This window comes from Mustelus asterias, chromosome 10 (assembly GCF_964213995.1).
Source record: "Mustelus asterias chromosome 10, sMusAst1.hap1.1, whole genome shotgun sequence".
NCBI classification, from domain to species: domain Eukaryota; kingdom Metazoa; phylum Chordata; class Chondrichthyes; order Carcharhiniformes; family Triakidae; genus Mustelus; species Mustelus asterias.
The window spans coordinates 103524211-103546877 of record NC_135810.1 but is presented as its reverse complement, the minus strand read 5'-3'; the positions used below and the strand labels follow the sequence as shown (position 1 = coordinate 103546877).

Genomic DNA, 22667 nt, shown 5'->3' with positions numbered 1-22667 from the left:
ATTGAAGCTGTTTGGATGTCAGATGAAGACATGATTACAATTGGTTGCGATTTTTTCCATTGAATTGCTTGTTGGCAATCAACGCTAAGGCTCACGTTAAGTTAAAAGAACAAAGAACAAAGAACAGTACAGCACAGGAAACAGGCCCTTCGGCCCTCCAAGCCTGTGCCGCTCCTTGGTCCAACGAGACCAATCGTTTGTATCCCTCCATTCCCAGGCTGCTCATGTGACTATCCAGGTAAGTCTTAAAGGGGGGGAAAGGATGAGAAAAGTGGAACTGTATCCCAGTGAAGGAATCAATGCCTTCAGGGAAAGGGAAGAAGAGAAGAAGTCTATTGGGTTATGTAGGATGTAGCCAAGAATGCCTATACCTGCTTGTTTGGAAAGGCTAAGTAGTCGGTATGCTTTTCCAGCAGGCCGCGAGGTCCTTGATTTGTTCCAGCAAGCTGTCAATCTCCCATAAATTGCAACTATTGATCACTGAAAATAATTAGACTGGAAGGAATATGAAGATAAGATAAAGTCTAAAACAATACAAGATCATTCACATGTGGAAGCAGAGGTGGAAGACTGCTGACATCAATATCCCTCTCACTCTGTTTTATTAATCGTTGGGCTGCTCTTGAGCACCAAAGTTATGCCTGGCTCCTGCGTTAGCTTGTTAACTCTGTGACTGCAATGTGTTCTTTTAGACCTATTAATAAGGTTTACTCGTTACCGTATTGGTTCGGAGCCTTCACAGTTTCAAATGCAAAATCTTTTGATTACATTGTTGTCACCGCAGAAACAATGATAATCTGACTCAGAATTCAGATATGCGGCTCCAATCAAAACCACCTCTTAGAATGCGATTGACACAGATGATAAAGCTGTGCTGTGCACATTAAGAAAGTCCACGTGCTCAGTGCTTTGTAGGTGAGTTCACACCTGATGCCACCACTCGTTCTTCCATGCATTCTCTTTTTTGGGAGCATAATTGACCCATCTAATTGAAACCAATTCTAGGTTGTGCCCATATTTGCCAGGAAGGAACTACGATGTTGTAAATTTCCCGCGTTGCCCACCAATTATAAAACAATTTGGGGGAAACGGGTTAGTACTGTGTGTTCACATTCATTGATCACCCGGCTATGTACCAGAGTGAAATGCAAAGCCATTACTGTGAATATTCATTGTGGGAATCCACCCAAAAAGCATCGGGTGTTTTTTTACACAAGCGGTCTTTCTTTCTGGGAGGGTAGTCACCAGTGGCCACCTTGATTAGTCGGTTTTTAACTTTGTTCTCAGTATCAGATTGGTCAACAATTGTGTACATTCCAACAGTCCCGTCATCAAATCCCACAAAAATATTGAAATCATTTTCAGACACAGCAATACACGAGGGGATTTTGCATAAATAGCAGCTTCCAATATTTTTCCCATCTGTCGTCCGAACAATATTAAGTTTTGCACTTGAATGAAGGTCGCAACTACAGTGGTGTCTGTAACATACATAAACAACATATTGACCATCTCGAGTCAACTGTTGATTAACGATAGCTCCTTCTGACCTAACAACACTCAGTTTTCCATGGAGGATGTCCAAAACATTGATATTCTCAGTGGTCACTGAAATGATTGCAGTCCTCCCATTGTCAGAAACCTGAAAGACATCTAATTCTCTGGAGGATTTGACAGGGATTCGGATCTGTCGGTAAAGAGATTCTTCTGCTACATTCCAGGTATAAATACTTCCTGAGGATGAGACTAGCATGACATAGTCTGGGTAGCCTCGGAGTGTCTGAAAGGCAACAATAGCTGCTCTATCAATGCATTCAAATCTCTTGACTATGTCTCCCGACCACAAGCTAACTGCAAGAAGATGATGCTGGTGAAGACCCAGGACGAAGGTACTTTCTGGTGTTATCATTGCTTTCTTTAAATGTATGTGAATGTTGCAGACAATATGTCCTGTCAACAGTTTCCAGACCTTTGATACGAGGTCTTCGCATAGCGACACGACAAAGTGGTCATTTGGTGTAATCAGTAATTGTGCCACGTCGCCACACCTGATGCGGTGTAGGTTCTGACCAGCCTCTGTGTCCCAAACGTAAAGATCGCCACTAACATCTGCAGTTACAAGAGATGCGCCTGTTCTTGTCAGAGCACAATGTTTTACAAGGTCAGCATGTGTAAAGGTAGCCTCTATTTGATAGAAAATCAGGCTCCATTTGAATACAACACTGGTGCTGTCAGAGGTATAGAAATGCTTCCCATGTGTTGAAAGGAGAATTTGTATGGTGCTTTCTGTTCTTGCTATAGCTGAGGCTGTATCTATGCAGTCTAGGTCCCAGGACTTCAAAAAACCCTTTGAGGTAAATGCGACCAAAGCCTTTTGCTTATAGCATTTGGAGAGCTTCAATGGGCTACCAAGACTGTTCTCAAGTATTAGAACACATTGCCCAGTCTCTCTCCTCCATACAAACAAGGCTTGGGGTCCGCTAATGACAGCTATAATGGAATCACAATCTTGTGACAATATAGCTTGGATGAAGCATTCACTTTTAGGTGGTTTGAACTTGTTTGACATGCTCCAATTCAATGTGTCCCACAGTTCAATGCAAGATGCCCTGCACAATAACAATGAGCGCGAAGAAAGTTCAACACTCAGAACTTCATTTACATCTCCTTTACAAACAATCTCTTCCAAAAGCCGGGGCTCATTCATGTCTCCTGTACCCCAAACACATATGTTCCCAATCTTGTCTACAACGTACATTTCTTCATTGGATTCGGACAGGAAAATGGAATAGATGCACGCTTCAGGAAATTCAGAAAAGACTACGGCTGTCTGGAGAGCAGTATGAATACTAAATATTGTCACTGTGCTCTTCAATTGCCCACACAATGCATATGTTCCATCAGTAGAAAATGATACACATTGAACCTCATGTTGGCAGGTTAACTGTTTGACTGTGTGACAAGAGTTGAGGTCAAGGAGCCTCACCTCTCTGCTGTTCTCGAACCACATTACTGCATTTGTGTTGCACAGAGCAAAACCGCGGATTGGCTGATGAATTTCTGCCGTGTTGCCATCAAGACTTCTTCTCACATCAGCTTCGTAAAGCAGGGATAGCTGGGCAAAGTCATACACTAATATAGTGCTGTGGGCAGTCGCAAGTACAAGGAATCGGTCACCCTCTGACATTCGAGCTCCTGAAACTTTAACTCCTTTTGTGTTGATTTGTTCCCAAGGGGTTTGGATCTCTAGGTTCCAAGCATATACGGAACCACTTTCCAGTGCCACCAGAACAAGAGACTGTGACCGAATCTCTATGATATCGGTTGCTATAGACAGTTCAGAAGGACACAAAGCCGCAGACACCTCGGGCACAGTTATTACTGAACTGTGCATCACAGCGATGACATTAGACCTGAGCCCTTCTTGATAAGCTTGCTTCAAAAATTTGAACAGATGGGGGAAGCACTCTATAAATGGTAGAAGATTCATCTGAATAACCGTTGAGAGATGATCAGGGGATTTTTGTAGTAAACACCTTGCGCTTTTCAGAACTGCTGCCAAAAATCTAATCTCCCTTCGATTTATCGTGTGAACATTTTCCTCCAGTTCAGCTATCAGCTCAGTCAAGTGGCCAGCTTTAATCATTGCCTGGTGGGATATAAATGAAGACAGCACATCAAGATATAGTTCTCCCAGTCTTCCAGTCTTTTTCAAATGATAAACTAGTTCATTAACCTTTCTGTGATTTGGAAAGATTTGGCAGGGGTTCGGAGAATGAAAATGAAAAAGCCATGGCTGTGAAGGCTGCTGTCTATCAACATATATCTTCATTAAAGGATTATGTTCCGATATCTGACAATGTATTGGTTGGTCTTCGATTGGTTTCCGATGCAACAGAGTAACAAGAAGTGGTTTCCCTCTTCCATTGGACCATCGCCCATTGAAATATTCCACCATGATGCTGTGCATTCGTTGCACAGTTTCCACGTTGCCGAGGTAACGCCTGTTGACAACCACTGGAAAATGCCGGCTTGCCCAGAAAAGTAACTTCATGCCATTATGCAGCCTTGCTACCAAAAACCCACTCAGGTCCTGCCGCAGCCTTGCTAATGAATAATATGGCACTTTCACCAAGTCCGGCACGCCATTTTGAGGCCAAAAATATTCTATAACATTGTTGTCAAGTGACAAAATGTCCAGCAGCTCAACCTCACCGAGTCCTGAAGTTGCAAGTGTTATGTAGCCTAAAGCGCTGGAAACCAAACTCTCCCCATGTCTCCTTTCAAGCCTTTCGAGTAGTCGCTTGATACTGTCATGGACACTCCTTCCCAAAGTCTGGTCATCAACATTCTCATGAGATCTCCAACACACCACTTCATTATAAAGCAAGTTAACAAAAAGTGGGAGGGTGCACTGCCCCAGAGCCGCATTCGCGTACACCTGATGCCCAGAGGTAATCCTTCTGTTGGAGGTTAGCAGGCGTTGGGTAAGAATTTTATTGCATTCCTTTCTCTCTCTTGGCTTTAATTCAAGAAAGTCTGATGCATCAGGGTTCGACGACGGCATGCATTTTTGTGCAATGCCATACTTCTTCAGAGTAGTAGAAATAATTAACTTGGTAAAAGGTGGCAGAGACTTTGGAAGCCACCACAGGACTTGGGCACCATGAGTCCCTGAGACCTGGTCAACAGCATCTATCATTATGATCAAGGGTTGCTGTTCAGATGATTCCTCTAACAGACTGACAAAGCAGTTCATCAATTCCGCATTACTGTTGGGATATATTTGGATCGATTTGTGGTAGCTGATTGCTATTTGCTGACAGATTCCAGTTAGTTCGTTTCTAAAGGAAGCACTGTTACTTGTAGAAGAGAGAAAGCGGTTGACCGTCACAGGGTTACAGTTATTCAGCCATGAACTTATCTGAAAGCAAACATACAGGAAAAAAAAGATAATATATTTATATTTTATTGTTCCCCAAACCAATATACCAGTAATTCTACAAAGGCAGAGCCATCTTTGGTTATGAGTAAAGGAATCAGGTGGAATAGCTAATTATCGGTGAACATCCATAGCAACCATAGAATCCCTACAGTACAGAAAGAGGCCATTCGACCCATCGAGTCTGCACCGACCACAATCCCACCCAGGCCCTACCTCCATATCTTACCCACTAATCCCTCTAACCTACTCATCTCAGGACACTAAGGGGCAATTTTAGTATGGCCAAGCAACCTAACCCGCACATCTTTGGACTGTGGGAGGAAACCGGAGCACCCGGAGGAAACCCACGCAGGCACGAGGAGAATGTGCAAACTCCACACAGACAGTGACCCAAGCCGGGAATCGAACCCAGGTCCCTGGAGCTGTGAAGCAGTAGTGCTAACCACTGTGCTACCGTGCCGCCCATCATCTGCACAAAAACCAGAACAATATCAGGGGTCACCTTAGAAAGATGTGGGGTAAGCCAGCTAATGTGAGATAAAAGGAGAAATTATCACATGGACAGTAAGGCACCACAGAAGAGGATCATAGAAGTTTTTACATTCTTAGAATCCCTACAGCACAGAAAGAGGCCATTTGGCCCATCGAGTCTGCACCGACCACAATCCCACCCAGGCCCTACCCCCATATCCCTACATATTTACCCACTAATCCCTCTAACCTACGCATCCCAGGACGCAAAGGGCAATTTTAGCATGGCCAATCAACTTAACCCGCACATCTTTGGACTGTGGGAGGAAACCGGAGCACCCGGAGGAAACCCACGCAGACACGAGGAGAATGTGCAAACTCCACACAGACAGTGACCCAAGCCGGGAATCGAACCCAGGTCCCTCGAGGTAATGCCTGTTGACAACCACTGGAAAATGCCGGCTTGCCCAGAAGAGTAACTTCATGCCATTATGTAGCCTTGCTACCAAAAACCCACTCAGATCCTGCCGCATCCTTGCTAATGAATAATATGGCACTTTCACCAAGTTCGGTATGCCATTTTGTGGCCAAAAATATTCTATAACATCGTCATCAAGTGGGGTGGCACGGTGACACAGTGCTTAGCACTGCTGCCTCACAGTGCCAGGGACCCGGGTTCGATTCCCGGCTTGGGTCACTGTCTGTGCGGAGTCTGCACATTCTCCCCGTGTCTGCGTGGGTTTCCTCCGGGTGCTCCAGTTTTCTCCCACACTCTGAAAGATCATAGAAATCATAGAAACCCTACAGTGCAGAAGGAGGCCATTTGGCCCATCGAGTCTGCACTGACCACAATCCCACCCAGGCCCTACCCCCACATATTTACCCGCTAATCCCGCTAACCTACACATCTCAGAACTCTAAGGGGCAATTTTTAACCTGGCCAATCAACCTAACCCGCACATCTTTGGACTGTGGGAGGAAACCTAATCAGATGTGCTGATTAGGTGCATTGGTCATGCCAAATTCTCCCTCAATGTACCCGAACAGGCGCCAGAGTGCGGCGACTAGGGGATTTTCATATTAACTTCATTGCAGTGTTAATGTAAGCCTACTTTTGATACTATTAAATAAACTTTAAACTGGTGCACAATAAATTGGAGCAGGAATAGACCATTTGGGTCCATCAAGTCTGCTCCTCCCTTCAATACAATCATGGCTGACCTTGGGTTTCAACTCCATTTTCCCCTCTGCTCCCCATATCCCTTAATTCCCCTCGAGGCCAAACATCTGCCTATCACAGCCTTAAATGTATTCAATGATGGAGCATCCACAATCCTCTGGGACAGAGAATTCCAAATATTCCCAATCCTTTGAGTGAAATACTTTCTCCTCGCCTCAGTCCTAACAGATTGGCTCCTTATCCTGAGACTGTGCCCGTGTTTTAGATTCCCCATCCAGCTGAAACAATCTCGCAACACCCACCTTATCAAGTGCTTTCAGAGTTCTGGAGGTTTCAATGAGATCACCTCTCATTCTTCTAAACTCCAGAGAATATAAGCCCAATTTACTCAGCTTCTCATTTTAGGTCAACCCCTCAACCCAGGGACCAATTTAGTGAACCTTCACTACGCTGCTTCCAATACAATAATACTCTTTCTTAAATGTGGAGACCAAAAATGCACACAGTGCTCCAGGCGACACGGTAGCACAGTGGTTAGCACTGCTGCCTCACAGTGCTAGAGATCTGGGTTCGATTCCCGGCTTGGGTCACTGTCTGTATAGAGTTTGTATGTTCTCCCCATGTCTATGTGGGTTTCCTCCAGGTGTTCCGTTTTTTGGGGCAGCACAGTGGCAAGCACTGCTGCCTCACAGCGCCAGGGTCCTAGGTTCAATTCTGGCCTCGGGTCACTGTTTGCACATTTTCCCTGTGTCTGCTTGGGTTTCCTCCGGGTGCTCCGGTTTCCTCCAACAGTCCAAAGATGTGCCGATTAGGTCGATTGGCCATGCTAAATTGTCCGTGAGTGTCAGGGGGATTTAGGAGGGTAAAATAGGGCCGGGGTGGGATTGTGGTCGGTGCAGACTCAATGGGCTGACTGGCCTCCTTCTGATCTGTAGGGGTTCTATGAGGTGTGGTCTCACCTATACATCTGTAGTAAGACTCTGTACTCTTGTACTCCAATCCCCTAGCAATAAAGGCTATAGATACAAGATTAAATGCTGTGTGAATTCAAACAGAAGGTAATGGAAATGTCTTCAGAGCAGCGAGGCTGTGGAATTCACTTCCAGGGTTAATTGTTGAAGCAAGAATTAGATCAATGTTAAAGGTTAGATTGGATAGGTGGATGAAGATAAATTAATTGAAGGATTTTGAAAGAAAGATGAGCAAATATGGTCAGAACTATTTGTTGGAATGGACAAGGAGTGGTGTAATCTTTAGACACCTATGGCTTTCAATGCAGACAGAATAAAGTCAGTCTTTGCCAATACAAGTATCTTCTCCCCACACCTTTTTCAGTGTGTCTCTTCATAATGGCCATCATCCCTGTACAAAGAAAAGCCAAGCAGCGTGCCTTAATGACTACCGCCCAGTGGCTCTGACATCCATCATTATGAAATGCTTCGAAAGCTTAGTCATGGCACAGATCTACTCCAGTCTTCCAGATTGCCTGGATTCACAGTTCGCCTATTGCCGCAACAGGTCCATAGCAGACACCATCACCATGGCCCTACACTCAATCCTGGAACACCTGGATAACAAGAACAATTATGTCAGACTCCTATTTATCGACTACAGCTCAGCCTTCAACACCATTATTCCAACAAAACCCATCTCCAAACTCCATAGCCTAGAGCTCAGCTCCTCCCTCTGTGACTGGATCCTGGACTTCCTAACCCTTACAGACCACAGTCAGTAAGGACCTCCTCCCCAATTATCCTCAACACTGGTGCCCCACAAGGCTGCATCCTCAGCCCCTTACTATACTCCTTATACACTTACGAATGCGTTGCCAAATTCTGCTCCAACTCCACTTTCAAGTTTGCTGATGACACCACTGTTGTGACTACAAGTTAACTGTAGCAGCATCTTGGAGGGATTAGGACAGGTTGTTGGCGATTTGGACACCTAGAAACTTGGAGCTCTCGACGATTTCCATTTCATTCCCCTTGATGCAAACAGGGGCATGTCGTTCACTACTCTTCCTAAAGTCGATGACTATCGCCTTCGTTTTACTGACATTGAAGGAGAGATTATTGTCCCTGCATCATTTCACCAGATTCTCTATCCCTTTCCTGTACTCCATCTCGTCATTGTTTGAGATCCGACCCAGATTAATGAATTGCCGTGTACCTATTGCATCGTGGAAGCCATCTCTAATGGAAAAGTGAATGATCTGGAATCAGTTTTCAGCCTGCCGGTGTTTGTGAAGGGATACACTTTGGGGCTTTGATTTTGCATTCAGTGAGACAATAATTCTTTACTCTCTGGCCTTTGCCCTGCAAATATTTCTTTCTCTATCCCCCCTCTTATCGTATGAATAAAAAAGGTGCAACAGTGGTTCTCTCCTCCTGCATTGGAGTGTGTGCAAATAAACTAACCCTGAGTTCACCCGGTCTCGGATTTGCTGTGGGATTAATAGAAATTAGATCTCACCAACACCGAGGGTTTTGGAAATATATTTATAAAGTCCTACAGGTTTATTTGGAATCACGAGCTTTCGGAGAGCTGATCCTTCAAACTAAAGAGGTGTGAATTGTCTCAAACCAGGACAGTTAGGAGGATTTTGCAGTGTGGTGGGGGTTACAAATAGTGTGACATGAACCCAAGATCCCTGTTGAGGCCGTCCTCATGCCTGCGGAACTTGATAGCCAAATAGCCATGCCTCCTTACCCTGTGATTATCCCTCTCTCCACACACACTGTCTGTACCTGTAAAGACTTGATTACCTGTAAAGTCTTGCATTCCAACCATTCTTCACATTCCAACCTGTAATTAGCTTGCAGTTGTGTCTTTGCCTATATATGCCGTGTTTATGAACCTACCTCTCCACTCACCTGACGAAGGAGCAGCGCTCCGAAAGCTCGTGATTCCAAATAAACCTGTTGGACTTTAACCTGGTGTTGTGAAACTTCTTACTGTGCCCACCCCAGTCCAACGCCGACATCTCCACATCACGGCTACCATTTATAATGGGGGAAATCAAAGTCCAAACACCTTTCTGCTTATGGACGGGTGGCAGAGGAGAAATCGGAGCAGTTTAAATGAAATCCCACTCCTTTCTGTAACAGGTTACTAAGAGAGTTGAGACACACTGGGGTTATGAAAGGCACTACAGAAGCCCAAGTCCTTTTTGTATTTGGGAAGCAGTCAATCCCCAAATCTCAGGGGGGGAGGGGGTGAAGGGTGTTTGGGGGGTCGGGGGTGGGGGGGGGGTGGTGTAACAGGACTAAGTCAAAGATAAAATTCTGTACCTGTTTGGCACATGTTGCCATGAGAAGTGTTTTCCCACTGCAAGGCCCTCCCACAATAATGAAGGGGGAATTGGATTGCTTCCCAAGGACGTATTCTTTAACCTGGTCCATTTCTTTCCACTCAAAGTCAGAGAGGGATGCGTATACATTGCACAGGGATGCGTGCTTCATCATTTCCTCTGTCCCGCCGTCCAACTCACCCCACGGTCTTCCTGCATTGTTGCTGTCAAGCAGCCGAATCACGTCGGCGTAGAACTGCTGGCAAAGGCCCTCGGTGTACTCTTGTCTCACCTGCTCCGTACAGTTCAGTTGCTGGTTGTCCAGCAGCGTAGAGGTGTAGACCTGTAAGTTAGAGACCACCAGTGTCGGGAGGATCTCGTCGCGCAGTCTGAGGAGTTGGGCATACGCCAGGGCATCCTGCGGCAGCTGCCTGTCTGCGTCTGTTTGTCCTGTCTGGTCTTTGAGAATCCTCTTCAGGTGGCGGGTGAGATGTGGAACTTTACAGATGTAGCAAATGCAGTTTTGGAGAACACTTGCTGGTTGATTTACTACAGCGTGCAGTAACTCATCTTCAAGAGCTATTCAACAAAGAAAGATATTATAGCACTTATGCTTTTAAATGGACATTCATTTGAGAGTCTGGCTGGTTTTTAATTTTGTTTTCATGACAGAATCTCAGGCTTGCAATGTTGATTGGTTTCCATAGCTACTAACCCCAGGAACCCGCTTGCAGACTCCTGCTGCCTGTCAGCGCATCTGCTCAGCAGACAGCTTGTCAACTGGGCCAGCCATCATAGAATCCCTACTGTGCAGGAGGCCATTCAGCCCATCGAGTCGGCAAGACCACAATCCCACCCGGGACCTATTCCCGCAATCCCACACCCTGGCAATCCCCTGACACTAGGGTCAACTTAGTATAGCCAATCAACCTAACCCGCACACCTTTGAACTGTGGGAGGAAACCAGAGCACCCAGAGGAAACCCACGCAGACACGGGGAGAATGAGCGGGAATGAGAGTGACTATCAGCGGGAATCTGCGGCAACTTATTAAAATGAGGTGCTCCTGTTCAGATCAGCAAGGCCTCCACATCCCCAGTCTTATCCCTGCGCTCCACCACAACTCTCTGTTTGGGACCCAGGACTTATACTAGAATCTATTCCAATTAAATGTGGAGAAATAGGAATCCTCCTGGAGTTGATCTCCAGCAGAACCGTTCCCAGTCTTCAGCCAATTTGATTCAAAGTGAGATCAAGAAACTATTGAAGGCACTGGACACAGCAAAGACTTTGATAGCCCTACTGGCTGTAGTAGGGTGGCACGGTGGTTAGCACTGCTGCCCCACAGTGCCAGGGACCAGGGTTCGATTCCAGTCTCGGGTCACTGTCTGTGTGGAATCTGCACGTTCTCCCCGTGTCCACGTGGGTTTCCTCCGGGTGCTCCAGTTTCCTCCCACAGTCCAAAGATGTGCGGGTTAGGTTGATTGGCCATTTTAAATTGCCCCTTGGTGTTAGGGGGATTAGGAGGGTAAATATGTGGGGTTACGGGGATAGAACCTGGGTGGGATTGTTGTCGGTGCAGGCTCGATGGGCCAAATGGCCTCCTTCTGCACTGTAGATTCTATGATTCTACTGATGACTTGTGCTCCAGAAATAGCCACACCCTGTGCCAAGATGTGCCAGTTCAGAAATAGCCACACCCTGTGCCAAGATGTGCCAGTTCAGATGCAATACAGGTATCTATCTGACAATGTGGAAAATTGCCCCACTGTCCAAAAAAAGCAAGGCAAATGCAATCCAAATACCATATCCATCAATCTACTCTCAACCAGCATTGGAAGGAGTCGTATGAGTGTTATCGAGCGGCACTTACTCACAATAACCTGCTCACTGATGCTCAGTTTGGGTTCAACCAGGGCCATTTAGCTACCGACCTTACAACAACCTTGATCTAAACATGGGTAAAAGAGCTGAACTCAATAGGCGAGGCGAGAGTGACTACCCTTGATATCAAGGCAGCATTTGACCGGTGTGACATCATGGAGCCCGAGCAAAATTGAAATCAGTGGGAACTGGGGGAAAATCTCCACTGGTTGGAACAAAGGAATATGGCTGTGGTCGTTGGAGGCCAATCATCTCTGTCCCTGACATCACTGCAGGGACTTCTCAGGGTTCGTGTCCGAGGCCCAACCATCTTCAGCTGCTTCATCAATGACTTTCCCTCCAATAGTTCGGCGATGGGGAAGGGGGAGTAATTTCGCTGGGGGGCGCGGGGTGACTGACCATGTGCAATCTTGCAATGTGAACTCATCAAATATGTTTCCACCAGGAGCTTGCTAATTCTCATGGCTGGGGTCAGGCAGGAAGTTTGCTGACCCTGCCATTACCTCCTGGGGTCAAAGGTCAGGGCGCCACATTTAAAGGGGGCTAGGCCAGCCTGCACTGTCTCTTCCACCGTTGCCTGATCACTGCTCCACCCTTTCCCATTAACCCTTCCTCCCTTTCTTGGTCATCTCCCAACTTACACTGTCACTATCCAGTCTCAAACACAGGCTGACAATTCCGGACACTTCCCACAGAGGACAACGCAGCGGCAACTCACTGATGATCATGGAAGAAGTTTACCTCACCAAGTACACGCTAATTAATGCACAGTGATAAAAGTGAACGTTCCTAATTTCTCATTGGGGGGGGAAATTAATTTGGGAGGCAACTTAATTCCAGCAAGCTGGCCTTCAGTGTGCACACATGATATGCTAATGCTTATAAAAGGGCTTCCTGACATTGCTCGTTGAGAAGCTTAACTCACCTACAGCACGTCTTTAAAGCCCAGAGAAAATAATTGCCAAAGTTCACCCTGCCATCAGCAAACTGAATTTTGGCCTCTTGCCAAATTAAGTTCCATCGCCCGCCAAGCTTTCCACTTCTGGTGGGACCAGAAGATTCTACCCAGTCTTTCCCCCAGGAGAGGGGTGGGCAGTCAGGGTGGGAGAGTTGGTGTCTCAGTGAGGGAGTGCTGCTCGGGCTGCAGTGGAGAGTGACAGTTGGTGTCTCAGTGAGGGAGTGTTGCTCGGGCTGCAGTAGAGTGTGACAGTTGGTGTCTCAGTGTGGGAGTGTTGCTCGGGCTGCAGTAGAGTGTGACAGTTGGTGTCTCAGTGAGGGAGTGCTGCTCGGGCTGCAGTAGAGTGTGACAGTTGGTGTCTCAGTGAGGGAGTGTTGCTCGGGCTGCAGTAGAGTGTGACAGTTGGTGTCTCAGTGTGGGAGTGTTGCTCGGGCTGCAGTAGAGTGTGACAGTTGGTGTCTCAGTGAGGGAGTGTTGCTCGGGCTGCAGTAGAGTGTGACAGTTGGTGTCTCAGTGTGGGAGTGCTGCTCGGGCTGCAGTGGAGAGTGACAGTTGGGGAAGTGTGGGGAAGTTTTTTTTTGTTTTCTTTTTTTCTTGCTGGTAATGGCTTCAGGGATGGCAGTTCAGGCAGTATGCTGCATCTCCTGTGGGATGTATGTGGTGAGGAAATCCAGTAGTGTTTCAGGAGATTTTAGTTGTAAGAAGTGCATTAGATTGCAGCTTCTGGAGGAGCGTGTAAAGGAGCTGGAGGGGGAGGTAGAGGAACTCCGCATAATTCGGGAGGCGGAGGTGGAAGTTGATAGGAGTTATAGAGAAATAGTAACTCCTAGAAATGAGGCTTGGGTCAATGCCAGGAGGAGGGGTAAGAAGCAATCGGGAAGACAATCCCCTGGGGCGGTTCCCCTCCATAATAGGTTTTCGGTGCTGGAGGCTACAGTTGAGGAGGAATCAACTGAGCATAGAGAGCAGATCTCTGGGGGTGAGCCGAGTGAGAAAGCTCAGGTGGTTAGGGGCTGTAAAAGACTGGGCCTTGTGATTGGGGACTCCACAATTAAGGGGACAGATAGGAGGGTCGGAACTAAAGGTAGGGACTCAGGGTTGGTGTGTTGCCTACCAGGGGCTGGGGTCCGGGATGTGTCTGACAGGGTATTCAGGACTCTTAGGGGGGAGGGAGATAAACCACAAGTTATTGTACATGTGGGGACACACGACATAGGGAGGATAGGGGAAGGGGATATTAGGCAGGGATTTATGGAGTTGGGGTGGAAACTAAAGGCCAAGACTGACAGAGTGGTTATCTCTGGACTCTTGCCTGTACCACGGGATAGTTTAGAGAGGAATAGGGAGAGGGAAGGTTTGAATTCATGGCTGAGGGGATGGTGCAGGAGGGAGGGGTTCAGGTACTTAAGCAATTGGGGCTCGTACTGGGGAAGGTGTGACCTCTATGAGAAGGATGGTCTACACCTTAATCAGAAGGGGACCAATATCCTGGGGGGTAAATTTGCTAAGGCCATGCAGGGAGGTTTAAACTGATTCGGGGGGGGGGGGAGGGATCCTGAGTAGTGGGGCTGAAAGTGAGGGATGCATGGATGGGGACTGCAATGCACGGCATTGCAGAGGTGGGGTGGAGCAGGGTTTGAAATGTGTATACTTCAATGCCAGGAGTATTCGCAATAAAGTGGGTGAACTTGCAGCGTGGATCAGTACCTGGGACTTCGATGTTGTGGCTATTTCAGAGACATGGATAGAGCAGGGGCAGGAATGGATGCTGCAGGTCCCGGGGTTCAAATGTTTTAGTCGAAGTAGGGAAGGAGGTAGAAGAGGGGGAGGGGTAGCATTATTGGTCAGAGATTGTATCACAGTGTCAGAGAGGAGGTTTGATGAGGACTTATCTGTTGAGGTAGTATGGGCGGAGATTAGAAATAGGAGAGGAGAGGTCACCCTGTTGGGAGTCTTTTATAGACCTCCTAAAAGTTCTAGAGAGGTTGAGGAAAGGATTGCGGAGTCAATCCTGCTTAGGAGTGAAAGTAATAGGGCAATTGTTATGGGGGATTTTAACTTGACTAATATTGACTGGAATTGTTATAGCTCTAGCTCGTTAGAGGGGTCAGTTTTTGTTCAAAGCGTGCAGGAAGGTTTTTTGACTCAGTATGTAGACAGGCCAACTAGAGGTGAGGCTATATTGGATCTGGTGCTGGGAAATGAGCCAGACCAGGTGCTGGACTTGGAAGTTGGTGTGCATTTTGGGGATAGTGACCACAATTCGGTTACGTTCACCTTAGTGATGGAAAGGGATAGGCATGAACCTCGGGCCAGTGGTTTTAGCTGGGGGAAGGGTAATTATGAGGCTATTAGGAGAGAATTAGGAAACATAGGTTGGACTAGGAGATTACAGGGACTGGGAACGTCCGACATGTGGAGTTTTTTCAAGGAGCAGCTACTGCGAGTCTGTGATAGGTATGTCCCTGTCAGGCAAGGAGGAATTGGTAGGGCTAGGGAACCGTGGTGCACCAAAAAAGTTTCTTTGTTGGTTAAAAAGAAAAAGAAGGCTTATGTTCGGATGAGACGTGAGCACTCGGGTAGTGCACTAGAAAGCTTTAGATTGGCTAAGAGGGAGTTGAAGAGCGAGCTTAGAAGGGCTAAAAGGGGACATGAGAAGACTTTGGCGGATAGGGTTAAAGAGAATCCTAAGGCGTTCTATAGGTATGTCAAGAACAGAAGGTTGGTTAGGGCAAGTTTAGGGCCAGTTATAGATGGCAGAGGGAAGTTATGTGTGGAACCGGAGGAGATTGGTGAAGCATTGAACCAATATTTCTCTTCGGTGTTCACGCAAGGGGACATGAATATAGCTGAGGAGGACACTGGGTTGCAAGGGAGTAGAATAGACAGTATTACAGTTGATAAGGAGGATGTGCAGGATATTCTGGAGGGTCTGAAAATAGATAAATCCCCTGGTCCGGATGGGATTTATCCAAGGATTCTCTGGGAGGCAAGAGAAGTGATTGCAGAGCCTCTGGCTCTGATCTTCAGGTCGTCGTTGGCCTCTGGTATAGTACCAGAAGATTGGAGGTTAGCGAATGTTGTCCCATTGTTTAAGAAGGGGAACAGAGACTTCCCCGGGAATTATAGACCGGTGAGTCTCACTTCTGTTGTCGGCAAGATGTTGGAATAAATTATAAGGGATAGGATTTATAGTTATTTGGAGAGTAATGAATTGATAGGTGATAGTCAGCATGGTTTTGTGGCAGGTAGGTCGTGCCTTACTAACCTTATTGAGTTTTTTGAGAAAGTGACCAAGGAGGTGGATGGGGGCAAGGCAGTGGACGTGGTATATATGGATTTTAGTAAGGCGTTTGATAAGGTTCACCATGGTAGGCTTCTGCAGAAAATGCAGATGTATGGGATTGGGGGTGATCTAGGAAATTGGATCAGGAATTGGCTAGCGGATAGGAAACAGAGGGTGGTGGTTGATAGTAAATATTCATCATGGAGTGCGGTTACAAGTGGTGTACCTCAGGGATCTGTTTTGGGGCCACTGCTGTTTGTAATATTTATTAATGATCTGGATGAGGGTATAGTTGGGTGGATTAGCAAATTTGCTGATGACACCAAAGTCGGTGGTGTGGTAGACAGTGAGGAAGGGTGTCGTAGTTTGCAGGAAGACTTAGACAGGTTGCAAAGTTGGGCCGAGAGGTGGCGGATGGAGTTTAATGCGGAGAAGTGTGAGGTAATTCACTTTGGTAGGAATAACAGATGTGTTGAGTATAGGGCTAACGGGAGGACTTTGAATAGTGTGGAGGAGCAGAGGGATCTAGGTGTATGTGTGCATAGATCCCTGAAAGTTGGGAATCAAGTAGATAAGGTTGTTAAGAAGGCATATGGTGTCTTGGCGTTTATTGGTAGGGGGATTGAATTTAGGAGTCGTAGCGTTATGTTGCAACTGTACACAACTCTGGTGCGGCCGCACTTGGAGTACTGTGTGCAGTTCTGGTCCCCACATTACAGGAAGGATGTGGAGGCTTTGGAGAGGGTGCAGAGGAGGTTTACCAGGATGTTGCCTGGTATGGAGGGGAGATCCTATGAGGAGAGGCTGAGGGATTTGGGATTGTTTTCGCTGGAAAGGCGGCGGCTAAGAGGGGATCTTATTGAAACATATAAGATGATTAGAGGTTTAGATAGGGTGGATAGTGATAGCCTTTTTCCTCTGATGGAGAAATCCAGCACGAGGGGGCATGGCTTTAAATTGAGGGGGGGTAGTTATAGAACCGATGTCAGGGGTAGGTTCTTTACCCAGAGGGTGGTGAGGGATTGGAATGCCCTGCCAGCATCAGTAGTAAATGCGCCTAGTTTGGGGGCGTTTAAGAGATCCGTAGATAGGTTCATGGACGAAAAGAAATTGGTTTAGGTTGGAGGGTCACAGTTTTTTTTTTTTTTTAACTGGTCGGTGCAACATCGTGGGCCGAAGGGCCTGTTCTGCGCTGTAATGTTCTATGTTCTATGTTCTATGAGAGGTGTGGAGTCCAAACCAATGGCCATAAACATTAGGTCAATGTGAGTAAATGTAATAAACATTACTACTCCTACTCAGGGGCTGGTCGGAGAATTTGTTAAAAACTCCATTAGTGGGATGTGGCAGCACAGTGGTTAGCACGACTCCCTCACAGCGCCAGGGACTCGGGTTCGATTCCCAGCTTGGGGTCACTGTCTGTGCGGAGTTTGCACGTTCTCCCCGTTTCTGCGTGGGTTTCCTCCGGGTGCTCGGGTTTCCTCCCACAGTCCGAAAGACGTGCTGGTTAGGTGCATTGGCCGTGCTAAATTCTCCCTCAGTGTACCCGAACAGGCGCCAGAGTGTGGTGGCTAGGGGGACTTTCACAGTAACTTCATTGCAGTGTTAATGTAAGCCTACTTGTGACACTAATAAATAAACTTTAAACTTTTAAACAAATCGGTTTCACATCAACCTCCAGCGGGGTTCTTGATCTGCTGTGGCAGGCATCAGCAGAAGATCCCATGGAGGATTTAGGTTGGTTTATAACCAGTTTTTGGACTCCCACCGAATTCTGCCCCCACCTCCTGGCCCTGCCATTGAACCCACCTGATGGGGACACAGGAGAGTTCTGCCCCTGGTTGGAAGCTCAAAATGCATTTCATATGCTGTCCACCAGGTGGTGCAGTATCACCTGCTACTCAGCAATGATACATTTTGGACTAATGCACTGGGTTAGTTGGTGATAAACCGCATGTATTTACCAAGGAATCAAGTGTGCAAGGCAGGGTAACAGTGTAAGTTGTATCTTACACCCCAATTTTGAATGTATTCGATTTTCCCCGCTTCTAGTCAGTTTCTCTGTTCAACACATCATTAACTAAGGATGAAAAAGCAAAGCTTCTTTGTTCAATGTTTTAAAGTTTATTTATTAGTGTCATGAGTAGGCTTACATTAACACTGCAATGAAGTTGTTGTGAACATCCCCAAGTCACCACACTCCCTCAGAGGATTAGACAGGGTGGATAGTGAGAGCCTTTATCCTCGGATGGTGATGGCTAGCACGAGGGGACATAGCTTTAAATTGAGGGGTGAGAGATATAGGACAGATGTTAGAGGTAGGTTCTTCACTCAGAGAGCAGTAAGGGCGTGGAATGCCCTGCCTGCAGCAGTAGTGGACTCGTCAACATTAAGGGCATTTAAATGGTCATTGGATAAACATATGGATGATATTGGAATAGTGTAGGTTAGATGGGCTTTAGATTGGTTTCACTGGTCGGCGCAACATCGAGGGCCGAAGGGCCTGTACTGCGCTGTAGTGTTCTATATTCTATGTTCCCTTGCCTGTTCGGGTACACTGAGGGACAATTTAGCATGGCCAATACACCTAACCAGCACGTCTTTCGGACTCTGGGAGGAAACTGAAGCACCCGGAGGAAACCCACGCAGACACGGGGAGAATGTGCAGACTCCGCACAGACAGTCACCCAAGCCAGGAATCGAACCCGGGTCCCTGGCGCTGTGAGGCAGCAGTGCTAACCACTGTGCCACCATGCGGCTGTCCTGTTCTGTTGCTCAGAGGCATACGACAGCAGCCTGGCAACATTCTCCCATCAGTCTTTTCCCGCTTTTCTGTGGCAAACCATCTCACCCCCGTTCACCAACTATCTGCAAGTCAGCAGAGATCATAAACTCGACAGAACAGGACGGAATTTGAAAGGAGATAGATATTCAAAATGATCACGGGTTTTGTTAATAAGGGATTTGATAATTGGGGGAAAATTATTTTCACAGTCATCGAGTGTAGAAGTTTAAGATGGCAATCATCGTCAGCAAGTGTGTGGTGAACGTGGGTGGTATGTATTTGTCGTGTGCGTGCGCATGCATGTGTGTAGTGTGCATGTGTGTGAGTAAGTCTTTGCGGTGTGCATCTGTGGTTTGTGTGTGTGCATGTGTGTGTGAGTCTTTGTGGTGTGGCGTGTGTGGTATGTATTGTGGTATGTATTTTTGAAGAAAAGTCAGCCAGATCTTCAATTCTTGTGCGTGTGTGTGTGTATGTGCGGCATGTGTGTGTGTGTGTGGCATGTGTGTGTGTGTGTGGTAGCATGTGGTATGTGTGAGTGTGTGCTTGTGGCACGTGTGTGATGTGTGTGTGTTTGATGTGTGTGTGGCATGTGTACATGTGTGGTGTGTGTGTGTGGCATGTGTACATGTGTGTGTGGCGTTTGTGTGTGTGTGGTGTGTGTGTGTGTGTGTGTGTGTGTGTGTGTGTGTGTGATGTGTGTGGCATGTGTGTGAGCAGATCTCAACTGTGATGTCTCCACAGTGTGACAGTCTGCTAACACTTTCTGTCTGGGGGCACCGATTGAAAGCAGCCTCTGACGCACATCAAATCTTACTCCAATATAAATGGGCACTTCAGTGGTGGTGAGAGAAGCAGATGGGGAAATAAATACATGTACCAGCCAATCAAAATAATAAAAGCGGCTATCACCGAACAGCATTCATCACCACCAGGAACACGCAGCACTTACCCGAGGTGAAATATTTCTGAGCTTGCTCTGGTTTCAAGGTTCCTTCCTGAAGGCACAGCTTCACCGTCTCACTGAAGGTCATTTTCATTTCTGTGAAGCTGTTACGCCACGCTGTACGAGCAGCTTCCCTCACCCTGTCTGCAGTCTGCAACAATGGATTTATTTAACGTGGAACTTAAAGACTGACATCGACATCCATCAGTTAGTGGACATTGATTCGGTAAATTTGCTGACGATAAAAATTCACAAACAACTTGAGTAATTAATAGAGCCTTTGCATCATGGGGCAAAGAGGCGAGCTGGAAACTGCTGGAAATACTCAGCAGCTCAGGCAGCATCTGTGGAGAGAGGAACAGAGCTAACATTTCAGGTTGATGATTTTTTTTGCCAGTATCACTAACTGATGCCTTCATGTTTGGGAGTTGGGAAGGGGAGTTGAGTGACTAATATTCCCTCTAAGCTGTGTGACTGCGCAGTGATTTGAAAGTTCCGGCACAGGTTATGTCCGTTTAGATTATCACTGTGGCCGGGGGCGGGCGAGGATCGGAGAACGACATTCTCCGTAGGCCTCGGGGGGGATTGTACGAACCTTGGGCGGACGTGCCGGTAAAATTCCACCCTGTGTTTCTTGCCAGTTCATGTCCACGCGTGAGTAGATAACCAATGTCATCATTTTCAGGGGACGCAGTGCTGATTCCTAGTTCGATACTAAAACCGTTGACTCAGTTTCTGGCGGGGGGAGCAGAGTGGGCTTGGCCTTCCCACCGGGATCGGGATGGGGAGGGAGGAGAGGCTTCTCATCCACCCGGTGAAGGCTACAATTCCGGATTACAACCTCCGTATCCCGCATTTGCAGCTCCCAGGGCTTTTTCCCGGTGCCAGACCTGCGTTCAGGGGAAGAGGCTCTGGAGTGGGAGATTCAGAAACTACCTACCCCGCTGCGGCCTCACAAACCCACACCAGCAGCTTCAGGATTTGACTAAGATCCAACCAGACGTTCCGGAGCTCCAGCGGTAGGATATGGAGGTTGTAATCTGGAATTGCGGTCATCACCGCGTGGATTGGAAGTCTCCCTCCCCAGAGCGGCACGGTGGCACAGTGGTGCTCACGGCGCCAGGGACCCAGGTTCGATTCCTGGCTTGAGTCGCTGTCTGTGCGGAGTCTGCACGTCCTCCCCGTGTCTGCGTGGGTTTCCTCCGGGTGCTCCGGTTTCCTGCCACAGTCCAAAAGACGTGCTGGTTAAGTGCATTGGCCATGCTAAATTGTCCCTCGGTGTACCCGAACAGGTGCCAGAATGTGGCAACTGGGGGATTTTCACAGTAACTTCATTGCAGTGTTAATGTAAGCCTTACTTGTGACAATAAATAAATGAACTTTCAATAAACTAAACTTTAAACAATCCCAACCTTACCACCTCCCCCCCAATCCCTACCCTCCGACCCATCGACTCAGAGAAGGTGTGGGCTGTTTTAATCATTGCCGTTAATAGATATCCGATTAGTATCTCTGCTCCTGGCCGCAGAATAAAACAGTACCACTGATCATGCACCATTTTGGCAGCAAAGGCAGCCCTATGTTAACGCAGGTGGGGTCTGTTTAAAGGAGCCACGCACTTGAAAGAAACCGTCGTCATACACTGGAAAAAATATTAAAGGGAATGTTACTGGCGGTTGATAGTTGGGAACGAGGACAGGAGCGACTTTTGTCTCTGATTTCACAGTTCTCCAAGATTGGAAAACATGCCGATCGCTGCTCATTGGTTCAGCTGTTTGGTGGCCAATGGAGAGAAATTTGTAAAAGGTCAGATCGTTTTGACTCTGCAAGTATCACCTTCAAAACAAGACAAGGCAAGTGACTTCTGCAGTGGCGGAAAAGGGGATCAAAGGAGAAGCAATCAGATTGCTTTCACTTGCTTTAATTTGTACAGGAGCCGAGTTGGGGGCAGGACACCCTTTGAACCACTTGAATGACGAATATCGCGCAGTAACATTTAAAAACCAGGGGAGAAAGTATCTAAAAATTAGATTAACATAGTATTTAATATAACACATTGATATTTTTAGGGTAAAGGTAAAATACTGCGGATGTTGGAATCTGAAACCAAAACAGAAATTGCTGGAAATTTTCACCAGGTCTGACAGCATCTCTGGGGAGAGAATAGAGCCAACGTTTCGGGTCCAGATGACCCTTCGTCAGAACTGAGAGCAAAGAAAATCAGACCAGATTCATACCATGAGGGTGGGGGTTGGGTGGGATGTAATTGGACAAATTGTGATTGGGGTGGCACGGTGGCACAGTGGTTAGCACTGCTGCCTCACAGCGCCAGGGACCCGGGTTCGATTCCAGGCTTGGGTCTGTGTGGAGTTTGCACGTTCTCCCCATGTCTGCATGGGTTTCCTCCGGATGCTCCGGTTTCCTCCCACAGTCCAAAGATGTGCAGGTTAGGTGGATTGGCCATGCTAAATTGACCCTTAGTGTCAGGGGGACTAGCTAGGGTAAATGCATGGGGTTATGGGAATAGGGCCTGGGTGGGCTTGCGGTCAGTGCAGACCCGATGGGCTGAATGGCCTCCTTCTGCACTGTAGGATTCTATGATTCTAATGGAAATGGTGGTGATGAAGGCCGAGAAAGGTGCTGAAAATGTCCATTAAGTGATTGGAATGTGTGACTGGCAGAGCAGAGGTACAGATTGTTAAGGGACTGGAGTAAAGTGCAGCAAGTTCGGAAGGAGACAAGTTAAGAGTGGCTGAGAGGAGCAGAGAAATTGCGACGGCCGATGTCACGCGGACAGTTCTCGATGAAAAGATCAAGAGCTGGTAAGAGGCCAGAGAGAGGGGTCCAGGTGGAGGGAGAATGCTGGGGGTGGGTGAAAGGATCTGCTGAACGGGGGAATTTTTAGGGTGTTCAGATTCACTCTTTTT

The 22667-nt window shown here is 47.2% G+C and overlaps 1 protein-coding gene across 1 annotated transcript in view; it reads right to left on the bottom strand.

The window, feature by feature from the left end:
- Positions 1–1156: 1156 nt before the first annotated feature.
- The window catches only part of LOC144499823 (NACHT and WD repeat domain-containing protein 2), a 44433-nt gene continuing 22922 nt past the window's right edge, over positions 1157–22667 (bottom strand). The window contains 3 exon segments of the mRNA XM_078222342.1: positions 1157–4924; positions 9887–10464; positions 19747–19891. Of these exon segments, the coding sequence (XP_078078468.1) occupies positions 1157–4924; positions 9887–10464; positions 19747–19891 (4491 nt within the window).